Here is a 22,222-nt window from a genome sequence, read left to right as displayed (position 1 = left end):
AAGAACCTGGAGGGCTACAGTCCACAGGACTGAAAAGAGTCAGACATGACTGAAGCGATTTGGCATGCATGCATGCATGCCGACTCTTTGGTCCAAATATCACTATGTAAGTAACAGATGAAGTCTGTGAATGCTTGGTCACTGTACATATGTTACTCAATTCAAACATAGATAGCAAATCATATTGCCTCCTTGGGTTTCAGGGATAAATTCACTGACATTTCATAAAAGTACATAATCAAAAGAGGGAATTAGCCCATAAAGATGAAAGTTCAACAAAGAAATAAATATGATGATGCTGGAAGTGAAAATTAGATGTGAATAGAAGATCTGAAGATGGCAACAGCAAAGCAAAGATAAAAGAGACCTAGGCTAGCAAGAAGGTGAGGGCCATGAATGTAAAAGAGAAGGTAAAGTCGCTTCCGTAGGATTTTAATGGACTGTAAATGGGTTGGTTGATTAAGAAACAGGAAAAGACCCTAGAAGCTGATACCATGTCCTTTGGAATGATGCAGCTGTGAAGCCAAAGGAACTTAGTCATCGCAAACGGATCAAAATAAATGAGGAACAAAAAGGATGACAACGCCCAGAGGAAGTGACACCAGAATCAAACCTCACACTAAAGAAATTCTCAGAGATATTTCATGACTTTGAAAGGACAAAGGACAAAATGGAAGTTAATCCAAATTTAAAAAGAATTTGACAATTTAATTCACCAAGGCATAGAAAAAATGCGTGCTCCATATAAGTTATATGATGAGAAGAAAGCAAGTAACTCTTCAAACTCCTCTTGATAAGATTTTGGCAATGAAATAAAGTACTTTAATGCTCAATGTTTCTAATGTTTAAATTACAGTATACTGGATAAATATTAGTTTCATTATTTTTTGCATCTGCTTCGGTTCAGTTCAGACGCTCAGTCATGTCCAACTCTTTGCGACCCCATGGACTGCAACACACCAGGTCTCCCTGTCCATCACCAACTCCCAGAGTTTACTCAAACTCATCTCCATTGAGTTGGTGATGCCATCCAACCATCTCATCCTCTGTCCTCCCCTTCTCCTCCCGCCCTCAATCTTTCCCAGCATCAGGGTCTTTTCCAGTGAGTCAGGTCTTCGCATCAGGTGGCCAAAGTATTGGAGTTTCAGCTTCAACATCAGTCCTTCCAATGAACACTCAGGATTGATCTCCTTTAGGATGGACTAGTTGGATCTCCTTGCAGTCCAGGGGACTCTCAAGAGTCTTCTCCAACACCACAGTTCAAAAGCATCAATTCTTTGGTGCTCAGCTTTCTTTATAGTCCAACTCTCACATCCATACATGACTACTGGAAAAACCATAGCTTTCATCTCCTTACACATTTATAAACCATGGTAATGTTTTGAGAAAACATTTTAAAGGTCACAGAACAATTATTCTTTTCCTATTGATTTGTTAAGCTCTTTTGCCCAATTTCAACTTAGTCATTTTCATGGTCTCGCATTATTGTGCAAAACAAGAACCGCATGTATTATTGCCAAAGCCTAAAGTTTTCTTTCACAATTTTCAGTCATGATAAGCATGTCATTCAGAAATTGCCACCTTGAATGCTACTGTAATAGCTAGTCCCTTTCTGAACCTATTTTATAAATGACTTGTGGTGTCATGAAATAATGTTGAAAGATGTCCTTGCCCCTAACCAAATTAGATACACAGAAGAGCATTATGTACCTGGTAGTGGCAACTGAACTAATATACCACTGACTCTTGGGTCCGTGTTCAATTGATCAGTTATATCCAACAGTTCTTCCTGAGAAACATCCTTAGGTTTTAGAATGATCTCACTACAGATACCTGAAAGAAAAACAAGTACAGAAAGTCACTTGACTAACAATGATGTGTTTTTTCATTAATGGTGTCTTACACAGTGTTTGATTGGTTCCCTCTGTTCTTGTCCCACTGAAAGAAAAGGCCCTTCTACAAAAGTGATGTTCAAAGCACCATCAGGAGGGAACTTTTAAATGGTACAGATGTTTTCTTATGATTCACATGCATTCTTTGGCCCAGTATCCCATGCGACAAATTGCACTTATTTGTGATGAGCTACTGTTAGTGGATTGAGGAGAGTGAAAATACCAATACCACCACCACCACCACAGCCATGAACTAGCCAGGTTAATGTGATTAAAAAAAAACACAAACAAACAGGCCCTTTAAATGTAACAAATTGCTTTCATGTTTCCCAATAGGATCAGAAATCACACTAAGTTGATTTAAAGAAATTTGAAGAAAAAAAAGAGTAAGAAATGAATGTGAATGTTGGGAACTAAATAATCTACAGAATGGCAGTAAATAATAATAACACATGTTATTCAAATAGCATTTAGTCGACAGTTATCATTCATAGTTATCACACTAAAACCAGAAAAGGTTATCTAGTAACAAGTACAGCTAAAATGCTCCCCACCTACAGCGGCGGCGGCTTTAATCTTCCTCCTGACATACGTGTGGCTTGCTGGGTTATCACCCACTAATATGATACTGAGGTGAGGCCTTCTGTTCCCAAGGGAAACCCAAGAGTCCACGCCATGTTGGATTTCTTTCTGGATTTGTTTGGCCATTTCAGTTCCTGAGATAATAATTGCATCATATCTGTGGAAAACAAACAAAAAACAAATATACTACTAAAAAGGCAGTAAGGACTATCCAGCCACATCAATTTAAAGTACAAGAGTGAACAAAACGTCTATGATCCCCTAAGCGAGCACCAAACTTTGATTTTTTTGATATATTTGACCCTCATTCTTCAGGTTCAGAAATGCATTCGTAACTTTTAAAAACTAGTCCAACTCTGCTTTTCAGTTCTGCATTATGATCTGTCTATAGTATACATTTCTTCATCACTTTCACCTGTATGTTTTTTAATTATTGAATCACATACTCAAGACCTAGAATATTGGTTCTATTAAAAGCTCTGCTTTTTTTTTTTTTTTCCAGAAAAGACAGATCAGCACAGTCGAGTTAAAACTGGCCCCTATCTCCAAAGCCCCAGACAAGTTGTATATACCTGGCCCCATAGCCTTTTGACCCAGAGGCAAAGTCAGTTCACTCTTAATAGTACATCCAGTACAAAATCCTGAAGTCATGAGCTCTATACTACACAGCTGCTCTCATTTACTCCAAGAAAAATTGTGTCCCACAGCTCTCGGACTCTGTGACAACAGCTGCCAGTACTGCCATACTTGTCATTGATGGGGATCAGGTCAGGAAGCAAATGGCTGTTTCCTCTTCTTCCCACACCACCACCCCAGCCACCCTGATCACACCAAGGCATTATTTCTAACAGAAAAAAAACGCACAAAACATTACTTCATGGCAGTTTATATAAGTGCTTAAGAAGGTAAAGCATGCTAGACTTTGATAGATGACATAAATTTATCTCTGGAAAGGCACAAAAATGGATGCATTATGGGAAGGCTTTACTGCTCTCCATGATCTCAAATTTAAAAGTGGTGAATTAATATTGTTCCTACTATATGCAGGAGACATAAGAGAAGCGGGTTCAAACCCTGGGTCAGAAAGATCTCCTGGAGGAGGGCATGGCAATCCACTCCAGTGGAGAATCCCATGGACAGAGGAGCCTGATGGGCTATGGTCCCTAGGGTCACAAAGAGTCGGACACGACTGAAGCGACTTAGCATGCATGCACACACTACTGCATGTTTAGTTTTTAAAGGTATTAGATAAAATAAAAAATAGTTCCATCTGGTGCCCCTGTCCTTTCACTATCAAAAGCTCTGGTGAAAGCATGATCTATAGCGCATGAATATTATACAAAACACTAAATGCAGGTCAATGAATATTATGCAGGAGGAGAAATGGAGGAAAGAAAAACCTTTACCAACTTAATTTTTTCAATCACCTGTACAACTTTTATGTTCTAATTAGAGCAGGCATCATGAATATCAGCCAGCACAAACAAAATGAAATCTGTCACGCCTTCCAAATAAGTCAGCTCCCCTTTCTGACAGGTTGGTATACACACACGCAGAACCAGATCAAGAATACCCTATTTCAACCTGGCACCAGTGGTCTACAGGGTTCATCCAGGTTCATGCAATTTTGATGTCAACAATATTCTGCTAAGAAGTGATCCTGAAATACAGTCTATGGATACATACATCAAAATTGCCCGGGAAGCTTACTGAACTTGCAATTTCTGGACGCGCCCCCCCACCTCCACCACACCCATGATTCAAGACCTCTGGGGGAGAAGAGACAGCCTGGCAATCTGCACATCTAACAGGCTTTCACAGGTATTCTTATGCATGATCATGTTTGAAAACCACTTCTTTAATTCAACACGAAAGTGTATTTTAATAATCATGTGTCTGCTAAGTCGTTTCAGTCGTATCTGACTCTTTGCAACCCTATGGAGCCCTCCAGGCTCCTCTGTCTGTGTGATTCTCCCGGCAAGAATACAGGAGAGGGTTTCCATGCCCTCCTCCAGGGGATCTTCCTGACCCAGGGATCTTACATCTCCTGTACTGGCAGGTGGGTTCTTAACCACTAGCACCAGATTCTTAACCTGGGAAGCCCCAATAATAATCATAACCATGGGTAAACAAGTAACTGGTTTTGGTATCAGGGTGAAACTGCCCTCACAGAATGAGTTAGAAAGTATCCATCCCTCTTCACATTTCCAAAAGAGTTTGTGTAGAATTGGTTTTATTTCTCCCTTAAATGTTTGGTGGAATTCACTTGTGAAGCTGTCTGGCCCTGGGCTTTCTTTGTGGTAAGGTTTAAAACTACAAATTTAAATTATTTAATACAGAGGGCTCTTTAGGTTATCTATCATTTCTTGAGTGACCTTTTGTAGTTTGTATCTTTGTACATTCTAATAATTGGTATTAATACATAATTATTAGACTTAAATAAGGTAAAAAATAAAATACATTCACTTTTGAGTTTAAATTTTATTTTTCAGGATTAAGAAACAAACTTTTTTCATTATTTACTTTGAATTCCTGATGCTCATTTGTTATTGATTCATTTAAGTGGACTTTTAATACTAAGGGCCTTCCCAGGTAGCCCAATGGTAAAGAATCTGCCTGATAATGCAGGAGATGCAAGAAATATGGATTTGATCCCTGAGTTGAGAAGATCCCCTGGAAAAGGAAACCAGCAACCCAGTCTGGTATTCTTGCCTGGAAAATTCCATGGACAGAGGAACCTGGTGTGCTACGGTCCATGGGATTGCAAAGAGTCAGATATAACTGAGCACGCATATATACACACACACACACATTAATACTGAAAGAACAAGGACCTCCTATATTAATAAGTACTAAGGGCCTACAGATATGGCAAACAATTTCAACATGATTCATTTATAAGAGGTAGAAAAAAATAAAATAAAATAAATAAATGATAAATAAAATAAGAAGTAGTAAAAAAAAAATACTCTCCAAAAATTAAGTTGTGTCAACAATATTCAGATAGGCAAAATAGTCTGCTTTAGAAATGAGTTTATCTGCTAACATACATCTGAAGTCACTTCTTTAAAAGTGACTTTTTTTTTTAATTTTATTTTTAAACTTTACATAATTGTATTAGTTTTGCCAAATATCAAAATGAATCCACCACAGGTATACATGTGTTCCTTTTAAAGAAGTGACTTCAGATGTAAAGAACATACATTTGTATTTTAAAATATAAAACCATCTGAGCTCCATGTTGCATTTTAACAGCATATGAATAGCAATGCAGCTGCTTACATGTTTTATTAGCCAATTCTCTGTTAAAAACAGTGATTTATTCATAGATTATTGTCAAACTGGCAACACTGGACATAATTCAGGATAATTACAGCCTAGAAACTACAAAACTGTGTGACCTTGAGAATGTCAGCGATGATAATGGCATAAACTGATTCCTGACTTCCAAAAAGACAATCTATTTGCAGATTAAACTTGATTGTACCTTTTCTGTTCGAGGCTGAGGTGACAGGGCTTAACTTTACATGATAGCACTGATGTGCTAAATTGGCCTGCTAATTACAGCTGACATGGTTTAGCCTGGCCTAGCTGGTGTTTACGGGTAAACACCCATATGATTGCTACCCAATTATGAAGAGGGACTTAGAGCATTTTCAGTCGTAGCTGGTCCATCCCACTGATTTCCCCAGTCACTGGGGAGGCTGAGCAAGCCTGGCTCTGTGGGAGACACAATTTAAGGATAAATGAAGCAACCCTGAATTAGTGGAGGGCCAATGCAAGATGCCTGCATCAGTCTACCTGCTAGAAGTACTGGTAAACACACACATTAAGCTCATATAGACCTCAGTGCATAAAGAAATTAGATTTTTTTAAAACATGCATATTGTTGAAAACTTTTAAATATCAGCAACAACTCAAATGTTCAGCCATAGAAGCACGCAGCTCCTAAGAATTCACCTTCAGATCTCGATCGCTGCCAGTCCATTCTCCACACTGCAGCCAGAGCAATTTTCCAAAAGGAAACATGCCAGCTCCCTTGTTAAAACTGGACTATATACCCATTGAGAAAATTAATTTAATAAATAAATATTGAAAACTGCTTATATGCCAGGCACTATTCTATGCACCAGGAATACAAATAATAGTGCACAAAACAAATCACTCACTTTCACAGAAACTATATTTGTAGTTGAAGAAGACATAAGCAAAATTTTAAAGCAAATATTTAATATATTATGTGTGAGAAATAGAAAGAAAAGGCATTTGTGGAGGCCAGAATTACCATTTTCCTTAAGAAGGTTAAAGTGTCACTTCTCTGATTAATCGGGTAACACCTGATTGTAAACGAAGAAGTGAAGGAATATGTTTTGTGGTTACCTGGAGAAAAGAATTTAGGCTAAGGGAAGTACATAGCAAGTACAAAGGACTTTAAGCTGGAGCATGCCTGGTATGTTTGATGAATAGCAACGAGGCCAGTGGCTGCAGTGGAAAGAACAAATGAATGGGTGAGAACAGGATGTAAAGTCAGAGGAGTGTGACCTCAGATCACATTGTACTCCAGGCCTTTGGAAAGACGCTGGCTGTTACTGTGAGAAAGCAGGCATTTGAAGATTTGAGGAGTGCCATGACCTGATTTTAATTATTCAGTGATAACTGGTTAAAATGTGGAGACTCTATAGGAGGAAGCAGGGAAGTGAGGACACCAGTGAAGAGGCTAGTGTGGAATCTCAGGCAAGAGATGATGGTGGCTTGGACGTGGGCGGAGCAGGCAGTCAAGGTGCTGAGAGTAGTCTGATTCTGAATCTATTTTGAGGGTGGAGCCACTGGGATTTACTGAGATTGAATATAGGGTGTAAAGAAAACAGAAGTCAAACATGACTCCAAAATTTTTGACCTGAAATGCTGAGGGAAAGGGAATTTTAATTCAAATCCAAATGTTCTGTAGCTGACATGCCTCTGCATGAGCTTTCTTCAGCCTCATGGTGCTGACCAAGTCCCACAGTACACACAGCTGCATTTCAACTTACCGCTTGTGCTGGTTTCTCATTTCTGGGCCTTCACATACACTATTCCTTTGACCTAAAACACTCTTCATCCTCCTTCTCACTTCTCTAACATCCCTACCAAATCTGCTCCTCATTCATTCCCACACAGTCCTCAAGCCTCAGCTTGGAAGGCAATCTGGGAAATGTCCCCTGACACCTTCAAACTGGGGATCTGCCTCTGCTAAGAGTGCCCACAGCACCCAGCTCTTACCCTCATGTAGACTCTTAAATCCTTATTAAAATTACTGTCTCCCTCACAACACTGTAAGCTGTGTAGCACAGGAAGCTTATATTTACTACTGTGTTTATAAAATATCTGTGGGATTATCAGAATAAAATTGTTTATTGTATTACAGTTTTTTGGAGTTAATATGTAGCCACTGAAAATAACTATAAAAATAGCAATATGTTAAAATGTTTGCATAAAATTAAGTGAAGAATTAAATGAAAAATATGCCAAAGCCTTTGACTGTGTGGATCACAATAAACTGTGGAAAATTATGAAAGAGATGGGAATACCAGACCACCTGACTTGCCTCTTGAGAAGCCTATATGTAGGTCAGGAAGCAACAGTTAGAACTGGATATGGAACAACATACTGGTTCCAAATAGGAAAAGGGGTACATCAAGGTTGTATATTATCACCCTGCTTATTTAACTTATATGCAGAGCACGTCATGAGAAACGCTGGGCTGGAGGAAGCACAAGCTGGAATCAAGATTGCCGGGAGAAATATCAATAACCTCAGATATACAGATGACACCACCCTTATGGCAGAAAGTGAAGAAGACCTAAAGAGCCTCTTGATGAAAGTGAAAGAGGAGAGTGAAAAAGTTGGCTTAAAGCTTAATATTCAGAAAACTAAGATCATGGCATCCGGTCCCATTATTTCATGGCAAATAGATGGGGAAACAGTGGAAATAGTGGCTGACTTTATTTTTCTGGGCTCCAAAATCACTGCAGATGGTGACTGCAGTGATGAAATCAAAAGACACTCCTTGGAAGGAAAGTTATGACCAACCTAGACAGCATATTACAAAGAAGAGACATTACTTTGTCAACAAAGGTCTGTCTAGTCAAGGCTATGGCTTTTCCAGTGGTCATGTATGGATGTGAGAGTTGGACTATAAAGAAAGCTGAGTGCAGAAGAATTGATGTTTTTGAACTGTGGTGTTGGAGAAGACTCTTGAGAGTCCCTTGGACTGCAAGGAGATCCAACCAGTCCATCCTAAAGGAGATCAGTCCTGGGTGTTCATTGGTAGGACTGATTTTGAAGCTTAAACTCCAGTACTCTGGCTACCTGATGAGAAGAGCTGACTCATTTGAAAAGACCCTGATGCTGACAAAGATTGAGGGCTGGAGGAGAAGGGGACAACAGAGGATGAGATGGTTGGATGGCATCACCGACTCAACAGACATGGGTTTGGGTGGACTCCGGGAGTTGGTGATGGACAGGGAGGCCTGGTGTGCTGCAGTTCATGTACTTGCAAAGAGTCGGACATGACTGAGCGACTAAACTGAACTGACTGAATAAAACAGTGAGATACGTAGTATTATGGATATTTATCTTTCTATCTTAAAATGGTATCAAAATAGATCCTGAATTAAAAGTGAATAAATGCAAGATATGTATGAAACATATGAAAAGAAAAAAACAGTAAAATTAACAACCTTACTACCCAGTTTAAAAAAAGTATTATCATCATCACTGCAATTGTGTATATTGAAACCCTCCCCTATCAAAACCTTATCTTCTCCTAGAGAGTTAAACACAATCCTGAAATTGGACTTTATAATTCCATTGCTTTCCTTTATCATTTAAACTAATGCTTGTGTCTCAAACATTAGAAATATAATCATATACTATATAATGTAATATAATAACATATATCATATATACTATACAAAATGTACATCAATATATGAGCTACATTATATATTTCACATTTATATATGATATAAATATAAAACATAATATCTCTCTAAGGTTTACACCCAGGAATGGGATCGCTAGATTATAGGATACATTTATATGTGTTCAGTTTATGCCACCTTATTTTCAAAGTGGTTGCACTAATTCATACATCCACCAGTAGGGTCTAAGAATTTCTACTTCCTTGAGATTGTCAAAGTTTTTACATAACACATTAGTTTAATGGCATTTTGTTGTAGTTTAAGTATGTGTTTCCCTAATTACTAGAGGTTGAATGTCTTATAGGTTTATTGGCCACCTGGAGTTCCTCTTTTACGGGATGCCTGTTCATCTCTATTGACCATTTTTCTAACGGGTTATTAGCTGTGCCTAATTTGTAGTAGCTATTTATGCATTCTGAACACTAATCTCATAACAGTGAGAAATGGAGTATTTCCTGCCATATCGGTAAACAAGGATGTCACAGTCATCAGGGATTCCAGCCCTCCAGGGCACTCAGGAGGGAGAAGACCTGTGCCACCTGGCAGCCATCAGACTGCAATGCAGCCACTCTCTATGGTGAGCACCAAAGAACTAGAATGTGAAGATTCACAGCAGGCTGGCCCCAGATAGCTGAGCTGCAATTGAAAGGAGTGATTTCAGTGAACCCAGATTCTTGCATCTTCCCATACATAGAAAAGTGTTAAATTCCTTGAGATATCTGGTTTTCTTTAATTCACAAAAATACTTTTGATATTCAGACTACTTGTTCATTGTTTCAAACTTCTGTATAACCTGACTCCCCACTCCACCTCCTTGGAGCAGTTCTCTCAGGGATACTTAAGATGATACTGCCTCCCAGGATTAAGTACTAAAAATTTCCGCCAAATAAAACATAACTCTCAACTTTTAGGCTACATCTGTTTTTTAAGTCTACACCAGTTATATCTGTGTATCAAGTATCACCAGTATATGGTTTGACTTTTCACTTATTTTACAGTTACTTTTGATGGAAAATTCTTAATTCTAATGTGAAAACCATCTTTGCCTCTAGAACTTGCCCTTCTTGTCTCTTAAGAAAACCTTCATCATCTCTGACAAAATTTGTTTTACAGAACACAATAGGACTCACAATTGATGAGCCAGATTGGCAAAGGAATTGCCAGGAACTTTCTGAGATGCTATAGGCTAGATCTAAAAATCTTACTGGGCTTAACTAAAACCTTTATAAAGTAGTTCTGCCAAGCCTCAGTTAAGAACCACTGATTTACACCCCCATCATGCTCAAAGTAAAAATCCCCATTCTAGTATTCCTGATAAGTGGTCAACTACCTTTGTAACCAAGCAGGACCCCATGAGGCCTTCGCAGGACAGGCTTTCCCCCATATCTTTTGCATTAGCTCCTCTCTGAAGTACCTATATAATAATATTTGAAGCACACTTCCTGAGCTGTTTTGCAGATGTAAAAAAACCTCCCTCATGCTAACAAATGAAAGATGTTAACTATCTGACAATGATGAACACATAGCCCCAGGCCACCAGGAGTCTGAGGACCGATAATGTTAACCCCTGGGATACTACTTTTCTACCTCATCATCAGCCAGTCAGAGAATTGTGCATGAGCTGATCACAGACCCTGAGACACTTCACCTCCCTCACTTGGCTTTTAAAAGTGCTCTGCTGAAACTCTTCGGGGAACTTGCAGCTTTTCAGGGGATGACCCACCCATCTCCTTGCATTGCCTTGCTGTAAACCTTTCTCTACTCCCAAATCCTATTGTGCATCAGGCATGTGAATTTGCATTAACACTTTCAATATAAAGAAACCTATGAAGCATGTGTATATGCTTGAAACTGGTCATGGGGCATGTATCCATAAGTATGCAAACAAGCATACAATCTACCAACTAGGACTCTTTAGGACCCCATGGACTGTAGCCTGCCAAGAGTAAGAATATTGGAGTGGGTTGCCATTTCCTCCTCCAGGGAATCCTCCTGACCCAGGGATGGAACCCATATCTCATGTGTCTCCTGCAATGCAGATTCTTTAGCTTCTGAGCCATGGAGAAAGCCCAGAAGTATAAATTGATAACAAATTAACAAATATTGTACACATAAGCTCAGTTATTATAAATAAATTACAAAGCTATTGTGAAGAGGTTTGTATTGAATATAAAAAATTATGTCATCACAGAATGTACTCTCTTCACTGCCTGCCTACATGATTTTAAAAATATATTTTGTAAATGAGCTAGAAAGCATTGCATTTTGTTCAAAATCTACTGGAAATTATTAACATATTCAAAAATATAAGCCAGACAAGGGTGGAATGAAGAGTTCAGATTTGAAACATCTAGTGAACTACAAATACTGAAACCAAAGCTTACAATAGAAATGTACCCCTTCCCTCCAAAAGGAGGTACTGAGCTAATTAAACAATGACGCCTCAAGCATTATACAAGCAATTTTGAAATTCTATTGCTGAGGGTTGAATTGTGTCCCCCAAAAGATATGTTCAAACCCTAATCCCTGGTACCCACGGCTGTGATCGTATATGGAAATAAGGCATCTGCAGATGTAATTAAGCTGCAGGATGAAGTCACACTGGAGTTCAGTGACCATAAATACAATTTGACTTTTGTCCTTATAAAAAGACAGAGAGAACTCCACGTGAAGACAGAGGCAAGATGGCCACATGACTATAGACACAAAGTTGGAGTCATACGGTTGTAAGCCAAAAAAAGCCAAGGACTGCCAGCAACAACAGGCCAAGAGAGCGTGGTTCTGTGGATTCTCTGGATTTCAGACTCCTGGCCTCTACAAATGTGAGGCTAAGTTGCTGTTGTTTTAAACTGATGAGGTTCAGGGCAGGGTGCCCCAAGATGTGACACTCTTGACATGCAGATTATTTCCAGCTGAAAACAACCAAGGCCCAAAAGATTTGGGACAAAACCTTTGAACTTCTCCCAAATGCCTAAGAGAACTTTAAGAATTGGAATTCCAGTTCCAGAAAGGAGCTGTCACCACAGATAACCATACTAAAGTATGAACTAGGTGTGGTGGACAGGGAGGAACCTAGCAAGGCTGGTTTGATTAAAGTTCCCTCTGTGTCCCTCTGTCTCTAGATGGCCAGGCAAACATTTGTTCACAAACATTAACTCTTTTCATATTCCTGTGAATTACCTTACTTCTCTTTGAAGTCCTAGACACTTACCTTCTTCTCCTTAGTCCAGAATAATGTATACATATATACATTATATATATGTATATATACCCCATAATAATAATGTATATATACCTCATCTTGCCTGTCTTTGGAACTCTTCATGTTTATGTAAATTCCTCATACATAGTTAATAAGTTTTTTTATTGATTTTTTTTTTTTTCGGGTTAATCTGCCTTCTCTCATTTCAATTGCCAGCTCAAAGAACTGAGAAAAAAAAGAGGAGAGTATCCCCTCCTCTACAAAGCCATCTAGTTTGTGGTATTTTGTTTATGGCAGCCTTAGTAAATAAATACATCTTTAATCCCAATTCAAAGTATCCCAATTTGTGGGAAGAACTTTTGATGAATCTCCTGTTTTTCACCAAGTAAGTGTCAGTGAAGAGTTCTGACAAAACTTAGCCAACTGGAGGAGAGAATGGCAAACCACTCCAGTATTCTTGCCACAAGAACCCCACGAACAGTATGAAAAGACAAAGAATATGACACCAGAAGATGAGCCCCGCAGGTCATAAGGTGTTCAGTATGCTACTAGGGAAGAGCAGAGGGCAATTACTAGTAGCTCCAGAAAGAATGAAGCAGCTGGGCCAAAGCCAAAATGACGCTCAGTTGTGGATGTGTCTGGTGGTGAAAGTAAAGTCTGAGGCTGTAAAGGACAAAATTGCATAGGAACCTGGACTGTTAGGTCCATGAATCAAGGTAAATTGGATGTGGTCAACCAGGAGATGGCAAGAGTGAACATCATCTTAGGAATCAGTGAACTAAAACGGACAAGAATAGGCACATTTAATTGAGATGACCATTATATCTACTCCTGTGGGCAAGAATCCCTTAGAAGAAATGGAGTAGCCCTCATTTAACAAGAATCTGAATTGCAGTACTTGAGTGTGATCTTACTTTTTTAACTCTTAAAAATGTGATTGCATCAAAAAATTATACAGTGACATTGCCATTAACACAAATCAAAAGTGAAGTCAATTTGACCCTTAGATATCTTTCACACAATGCACCCTGTCATTACTTGCTCAGGTGACATCTCCTGCAAAGGCAGAAACTTTGCAAGTCACCCCCAAAGAAGGCAAGACAAGGAGCTCTCCTTTTCAGCAGTTTATTCTCCCATTGCTCAGCTAGCACTACAAGTTCCTTCATTAGGAAAGAATATGTCATAATGGAGGGGGCCAGGGAGGAGAGTTAGCAGTCAGGCAGCACAACACACTACAAATTACTCACCCAAAGCCAGAAGTCCTGAGAGGTAGCCCTGTTTACCTTTAAAAGCTGGCCAAGTTACTTAACTGCTTTCAAAGGCATGCAATTTCCTCATGTATATAATGGGAATAGTCTCTGTTGACCTTATAAAAGAAGCTTTGACTAAGAGTCGATTGACTCATTTGTAAAAATGGCTCTCCTAGTTTCTGTTAAGTAATAGACGGAGAAATATTCAGAGAACCAGAAGTAATATGGGACTAAAAAGCCATCAGGGATTCCCTGGTGGCTCAGCGGTAAAGAATCTACCTGCTAATGCAAGAGACATGGCTTCTATCCCTGGGTCGGGAATATCCCCTGAAGGAATTTGCAACCCACTTCAATATTTTTCCCTGGGAAATCCCATAGGCAGAGGAGCCTGGTGGGCTACAGTCCATGGCGTCACAAAGAGTCAGACACAACTTAGCAACTTAACAACAACAAAAAGTCATCAACATTTAGTGTTTTCTATGAACTTGTCCATTTACCTATTCACTTTCCAGAAAATAAACTACAACCATCCTAATCTATGGTTCCTAGAACTAAATTAAGTGTTTAATTAGCTAAAACAAAGTAGTACACAGGAGGGGAAAAAAATCACTACTTTTCTTGTGTATCAAAATACTCTTTCACAAAATAGTAAATCAAAGTCCACTCACAAACAACAGTGTATTTAATCTGTATACTTGACATCTTGCTTCTGCATCTATATTTTAATCTCATTTTCAACCACAACTTTAATTAGAGCTGTAATAAACTGTTTTATGATCTATAAAGATGAAAAAACCTAATACAGTCATTAGCAATGAAAATATCTCAGCAGGTGCTAGCATAGTTTAAATGCTTTGTATCTTAGGGCAAAATTTGAAGATTTTGAGGTTCAAATTAACAATAGTAACAAAACAAACTCAAGGGAACCAGGGCAAAATTACATATGGAATAAAACCAATCACTAACTGATACTGGGGAGCCTTTCAAAGCAAGTGAATTTTTTTTAAAGTAAATTAATATTTAGAAATGTTAAGTTTAAGGTTTTTTAAAAAACATTTCATTCCACATCCCAAATGCTATCTTACACTGTGAAGTAAAGGAATTATACTTCCATAAGTCAATAAAAAGTAAAGCAAATTCTTTCCATTACGTATGATTCTTTCATTCAATTTTGTAACTTCAGAACTCTAACCTGTAACTTAGAACATCAGTAACAACCTAAACCCCTGGAGAAGGAAATGGCAACCCAATCCAGTATTCTGGCCTGGAGAATCCATGGACAGACGAGCCTGGGGGGAGGGCTACAGTCCATGGGGTTGCAAAAGAGTCGGACATGACTTAGTGACTCAACAGCAACAACCTAAACATCCATAATTTTTGCAGAAAAAATCTTATATGCTAAGCTTTGTACTATGAGAACACTTGGGCAGTTTGTTAAATCCCATGTACATCTTCTCAGAACAAATTTTTAAAATGTTTAACATAAAATACACAGGTTTACAGAAAACCAGTTTTATTGAAATAGTGTTATCAAATACTTTTTTTAAAAAAAGCATTAAATAAAACACCTAGTGGCAAGTCTAATTACTACATAATATCAAAGAGTACTGGTGAGTGTATATATGTTTGGAGATCTCTGCATCAACTGTGTTATTAACATACCTGTATTTTTGCTGGGAATATTATAAGTTGTACTCCTACTACTGTGGTTTGAGGCAAACATTCACAATTGAAGAAAATGCTAAATTTAGTAGAGATTAGTGACCTCCCATCTAAGTTTACTGCTGCTGCTGCTAAGTCACTTCAGTCGTGTCCAACTCTGTGTGACCCCATAGACGGCAGCCCACCAGGCTCCCCCATCCCTGGGATTCTCCAGGCAAGAACACTGGAGTGGGTTGCCATTTCCTTCTCCAATGCAGGAAAGTGAAAAGTAAAAGTGAAGTCGCTCAGTCGTGTCCGACTCTTAGCGACCCCATGGACTACAGCCTACCAAGCTCCTCCGTCCATGGGATTTTCCAGGCAAGAGTACTGGAGTGGGGTGCCATTGCCTTCTCCACCATCTAAGTTTACGGATACTTAAATTCTATCCATGAATTCCCAAGTAAAGAGATACCCTGTATTAAGGAAATCTGACAACACAATTTTTAAGATTTATATGCAAAATCTGGTGTCTTGATTCACAAAAGTTCTGCAATTTAATAAGAATTTTCAGAACGATGATAAGCAATAGGGAAATTTATAAATTGCTTGTAGAGAAATGCACTGGATAGATCATGCAGTTTCCAACTCTGTCTTCACCATTTATTTACTGTGTTATCATGGACAAGTTATTTAATTTCTCTAAGTCCCAGTCTCCTAATCTGTTAATTGGGAATAGTAATAGTGTCTACTTCTTTCAGTTGTTATGAGGATTGAAGGACAAACTATATGTGAAAAATCTCAGCGAAATGTTTAACACAGAGTTAGGAAACATTAATTAATACGAATTTATTTTTCAACAATACAACTGGATTGCTTAAAGAAAGATGATATTCATTGCAGAGTTAATAAATAGCCAAAGTGGGAAAAGGAAACTCCTATTTAAATTATAATATGCCCTCAGTTTAGAATGACAAATCTTTGAATAGTCTCTTGGTTCGAGGCATACTCTTTAATGAGAGTAATTCTAGAAACCTAAGTAGAGTTCGGATCATTAAGTGAACAAACCTGGTTGGTATGATGATGTTGACAGGAACATGACCTGCATCTGAGAGTGAATTATTTCATATTTCAAGGACTAGACATTAACCAACAGCAAAATGGTTAGGTAAATTAAGGCCACTTGACTTAATGTAATATTACAGAGCCAATAAAATGTTAACAAAAACAATGGCAACACAGAAAATACCTATGATATAATATTAACAGGAGCAGCTGGATAAAACTTCTTGGATACTATCAACCCTGAAGTCATCTTTAAAACTAATTTAGGTTTGTATTATATCCCATTCTGAACACAAATTAGTTGATATTTTTTTCTGGTCCAGACTGCACTTCTTAATAGTAAATCTCACTAATTACTAATCATTAATTTATCCCACTCAGTGGAGAGTTCACTTTTCACCCAAGCTCCTACATCTTTAAGCATCTTTCTACAACTTAATCATCCTTAAACCAAATTATTTTTAAAAATCTTCATTGAGCTCCATGGAATTTCATGAAGAGTATGTGACCATAGAAGGTAATCTGCTGGGTTTCTTTGTTGCTACTTTTATCATCTAACTGGGGTATTAACTGGAGAAGGCAATGGCAACCCACTTCAGTACTCTTGCCTGGCAAATCCCATGGATGGAGGAGCCTGGCAGGCTGCAGTCCATGGGGTCGCTAAGAGTCGGACACGACTGAGCAACTTCACTTTATTTTTCACTTTCATGCATTGAAGAAGGAAATGGCAACACACTCCAGTGTTCTTGCCTTGAGAATCCCAGGGATGGGGGAGCCTGGTGGGCTGCCGTCTATGGGGTTGCACAGAGTCGGACATGACTGAAGCGACTTAGCAGCAGCAGCAGCAGGGTATTAACATGAAAGAATAATATAACTACAAAGCATCTGAAAAACAAAGATTTGGGTCATTAAAGAAATTGCTAGATTATTACTAAAATCATGACTAACAAGATCTGAGATTAGTATTAATTTTCTCTGTTCACCTGTTGATCCATTTTAATCAGAAAACTTGATTTTGGAGACATTACATTAGAACATATTATTTCTGAACAGCTGAAGCACAGATATAAAACTAAGATATGAGACAATAAATGGTGAAACATTTATGTTTTAAATTTAAAATGACATAACTGCTACAGTCCATGGACTCGCAAGAGTAGGACACGACTTAGTGACCAAACCACCACCAATAACTGCTTAGAAATAAAAACTGTAACCAGATGGCTATCATAGCTTATTGTCATTAGGAGAGGTAAGGCATCAAGACTCAAAAATCACAATTTTCCAGCAAAATAAAATGTGATTTTGAGAAATTGCCCTTGCTAGCCATTGGTACAAACTCGATCTTGGCTGAAATAATTCCATGGAAAATCAGCTTCAGTAATGGTACTAAGTGGAGTCTGGGTTCTTTAAGCTTCACATGAGGATAAAATGATCTTTAAATCAATTCTATAGCAGACAGAGAAACTGAGTAAATACTAGAAGAGAGGGTCTCAAGAAAAACAAACAGGTGTACATATACAATTTGTCTTTTTAAAATTATTAAAACTATCCATCCTATGAAAGAAGAAGGTGTTAGTTGCTGAGTCGTGGCCAACTCTTTGCAACCCCATGGACTGTAGCCTGCCAGGCTTCTTTGTCCATGGGATTCTTCAGACAAGAATACTGGAGTGGGTAGCCCTTTCCTGCTCCAGGGGATCTTCCCCACCCAGGGACTGAACCTGGGTCTCCTGCATTGCAGGCAGATTCTTTACCATCTGAGCCACGAGGGAAGTCCTATAAGACATGATTATTTACATAACATAAACCAGTATCTCTTACTAGTTCCAAAAATATAGGTTTTTTTATTAAAAAAAAAAAAACCCTTGGGATATCCATTTAGTTACTATAAATGAGTTGATGTAGTAAAGCATGGTTTGGGGAAGCCTCTGTTGGAGGATACCTGAAAATCTGCCTCGAGAATGGCATTAACATAAAAGTCTGCTGTAACCTTGCCTCCAGATAAGATAGACTGCTGCCCAGCTCCATACACTTAAAAACACTGTGCCAGGCTCATATGATGTTTTACAACCCAAGCACATTTTGATTTATAAACTTCTCACACAGTAAGGCCAAACTGGGAAAATTTAATCACCAAGAATATTTTATTTGTAACTTTTTGGCTTTTTAGGTAATTCATTTCAAGAAACAATAAGCTGCAACAAATAGAAGGGACTTATTCATTTATTTCCTTGACATTTAAATATATTTTCTTTCAATTAATAAATCTATTTTATCATGAGTAAATGGGGGAAAAACTCACTGCAAATTTTAAAGGGAAACCATTCTGAGATTAAGTATTAAACAATAAATAATAATTTTGTAATTTTCAAATTCTGTTAAACACTATTTCTTGAAATTCTCTACTAAAAAAGTATTTATATGTTCCATTATAAGTATCTAATTAGCCAAAGATATGAAAGACAATCAAAAATACTTTGTTTCATTTGAGACTCTATACCAGAAACTGGTAATAAATCTGTTAATTGAAAACAGTCAATATCATTAGGTAAAGAGTTCATCAAACTCAAAGATTCACTGCAGTAAGAAAAACACTAAGGCTCATATTTCAAGTCAAGAGGATAGTGTAGGATTTAAACCACATTCACTATGAATAACTACACAACTAATGTGTCACTACATATTAACTCATTATTGACCGGGGGATTTTTGCAGAGACTAACACCTGTGGCCAGCAATTTCTTATCAAGTGATATTGATATATCTCCAGTCAATAACATTTGGGTAACAAAAGACATATTAATACATCTCTGGTCAATAATGTGTTAAAAGAGATGACCGAGGATGGGGACAAGTGGGGAGGCAGACAGTGGCGACCTCTGGAAGATGGAATCTCTTCTCTCTGCTGGTCCTAGAAGAGAAAAGAGACACCAATGAGCATCAACACACTGTCCGGATTTCTCCCCACCCGAGACCCATCAGTCCACAGGTGTTTCTCAACCTTCCAGCCAACTTCATTTTCATATACAGTACTTAGTGACAAGGGGATGTCAAAATGCCACCTATCCTAACCTAACTAGTGCTGCCTTGAAAAAATAAGAACCTATCAAAGGTATTACTTATTTCTATACAGCTATAACCTGAAAGCAGCTGGGTTGAAAGTAACACTTCTTTATTTACATTAAAAATAGCTTTCCAAAATTATTCCAGTCAATTATTTTAAATTATAAAAGACCATAAATTCAATTTAAAAACCTCTGAATGATCCATGTGTGTATCTGCATGTGTGTGTGACAACAAGTGGCTTCAATGAGATAGTTAGGTTTTTAGCTGTTACGGTTCTCATTCAGTGTATTGATACCTGGAGAAGACAGGATGATGGGGTTGTCTATTTACACCATCTGACAAAGGGAAATTAACCAACTTACACAATTTAAAAAAGGTTATCTTCACTCTGGGAAGAAGCCCTAAAATAACTCAAATTCAGCAAATAATTATCTAAATAGTGTGACTGTGGTACATAATTCCTTCAGTTCTGTAATGCAAAGAGAATTCTACAGAATCTGCTTTTCCTAGGTTGCAGAGTTTGTATCCAAACCAACTGGTAATTTTTTTCAGACACCATGAGAGCTTCTACAGTCAGAACTGTGAGTCACTGTTATTTTCTCACATATTCTCTGGAAGACAAACAGCAGTCATTACAAACTAAGTCCAAAGTAAACCCTATAGGAATTTTTTTTTTACTTCAATCACGCAAGACTAAGATCCAAATATATACAATGAAGAGTTAATCAATTTAAGTTAAATAAACAGTCATTATGTTTCCTCATTATTGAGCTTTCCTTTCTTCCCGGCATAGTGCTGGGCGTGGGGCTACAAAAAGACGAGTAAGGCACAATCTCTGGCCACGTAAAACTGCAGTTACAGGACGTTATTGAAATCCCTCTAAGTCTGAAAACAAATGGACTCACTGGCTCTGGGTTCAAAGAAATTATTCTTAGCTTCTTAGATCGAGTTTGTATAATAGCTATAAGTAACGGACGGACGGACAAAGTGTACCATTTGTACAGAACAGTTAAAACCTACTCGCAATCTGCTAGCCAGCAACAAGGTCCAAAGAGATGCAGTGAATCTAAGATTGATCATGTCAATCTAAGACTGCAGACATTTGGGAAGCGCCATACAGAGAAACACCGAAAAGTCAAGATTAATGTCTGATTTTGTGAAATCATTAAGAATTGTAGAGCTGGAAAAGATCTCAGTATTACCACCAACAAAGAAATTCATAAACTAAACCATCTGGCCATTGCCCACTCCTTTGTTTACGAAATACAGCCATAACCAAAACCAAACAAATGCTTCAAACAAGCAGACCACGTGTTTTTATGGCCCCTTTTCTCTGGGTCTCAAAGGTCTTCCTCAGTCACTCAACTGCACCTGCTGCAAACATGGAACGTTCCAGTGTGCGCAGAGAACATCCAAGTTGCCTGATTTGAGGCGGATGCGACCAGCCGGCCTGGCCTGCAAGGCCAAGTTCCGAGCGAAGCCAGGCCTCGCCCCCGACCCGCCGCGCGGCTGCCCTGGAGCCCCGGTCACACGCGCGAGGCCTCGCCCGCGCCAGCTGCAGGCGCCCGGCCGCCCCTCCCACAGCCACTGGCTTCGCACCCGGGAGCGCCCACCCCAGAGGAGGTCGAGCGTCCGGGAGCGCTCATACCTCATGCCGCTGCTCCGAAAGCCCCGGAACGCCTGCCCTGCCGCTCCTGGCGCCACGAAGGGCGACTCAGCGATCCGGCTCAGCGCCGACACTCGGCCCAGGCGGCCGCGGAGCAGCCAGAAGCCGCGGGCCACCACTGTCATGGCCGCGAATGCCGGCTCCCCGACACAGGCGCCACCTCCGCCGCTCCGGTTCTCACAGCTCCAGGCCGGACTCCGCCCCCACCCGGCTCGGCGGGAGAGCGAGTCCCACCAGCCGAGGGTTCCCGGGGGCACCTTGCAGGGGCGGGGCTAGAAGCCGAGTTCAGGGCCGGGGGCGGGGCTGAAGGACCCGAGCCCTGTACCGTCATGGGGCGGGGCCGGGACCCGAGCCCCAGGCTGGACTAGCACGTGCGTTGGAAGGCAGGAGTTTGAGATATGGCCTGGCGGCGACATGGTTTCTCTTGCACTGGGCACGCTGCTGATGTGCCCATAGCAAGAACACAGGGAAAGCGTCTAAACTAATCAGTTCAAGCAGCACGCTCCCTTTCTCCCAAACTATTGCTTTGCCCCGCAGCTGCCCAGGCTACTGGTGACTTCATTTAAAGCAGGAAGGATATATACAGATTCTGTCTCCCTTAGTGAGACCTTGGGATACCTTTCTCCTGAGAGCAGGAGAAAGAAAGACAAGTGTGAATGTGTGGAGGGAGGAGGGAGACCTGGCTGAACAAGGCTTGGACCTAAGAATTTCTGTTGCTCTACCTTATCATTTCCACTTGGGAGAGGAAAACCTGTCGTTCATTTTCTGGAGTCTATGATCAAACTTACACTACCTAGGAACCTTTGTTATGTGGTGAATTTGTAGTGAGAAAACAAAATAGCAGCTTCCTTTAAAAAGTAAAAATCAGACTGGCCTTTTTTTATGCTGAGATGTGGTAG

General features: G+C 39.4%; 1 protein-coding gene across 3 annotated transcripts in view; it reads right to left on the bottom strand.

Moving 5' to 3' along the window:
• Positions 1-21,584, bottom strand: part of MTHFD2L (methylenetetrahydrofolate dehydrogenase (NADP+ dependent) 2 like) — a 140,669-nt gene extending 119,085 nt beyond the window's left edge. For 2 of the 3 annotated variants that reach the window (XM_055588796.1, XM_055588797.1), the window contains exons 1-3: positions 21,306-21,584; positions 2,447-2,631; positions 1,711-1,833 (exon numbers count right to left, since the gene is read on the bottom strand). In XM_055588796.1, coding sequence (XP_055444771.1) covers positions 1,711-1,833; positions 2,447-2,631; positions 21,306-21,448 — 451 coding nt within the window. In that variant the 5' untranslated portion in view covers positions 21,449-21,584. Of the gene's footprint in view, positions 1-1,710; positions 1,834-2,446; positions 2,632-17,844; positions 19,503-21,305 lie in introns of those variants that run through there. The other variant, XM_055588798.1, reaches the window with a different exon arrangement.
• Between the last annotated feature and the right edge of the window lie 638 nt (positions 21,585-22,222).

The sequence above is a fragment of the Bubalus kerabau genome, chromosome 7 (assembly GCF_029407905.1).
Source record: "Bubalus kerabau isolate K-KA32 ecotype Philippines breed swamp buffalo chromosome 7, PCC_UOA_SB_1v2, whole genome shotgun sequence".
Taxonomy (NCBI): Eukaryota; Metazoa; Chordata; class Mammalia; order Artiodactyla; family Bovidae; genus Bubalus; species Bubalus kerabau.
This window is presented reverse-complemented; position numbering and strand designations above follow the sequence as displayed.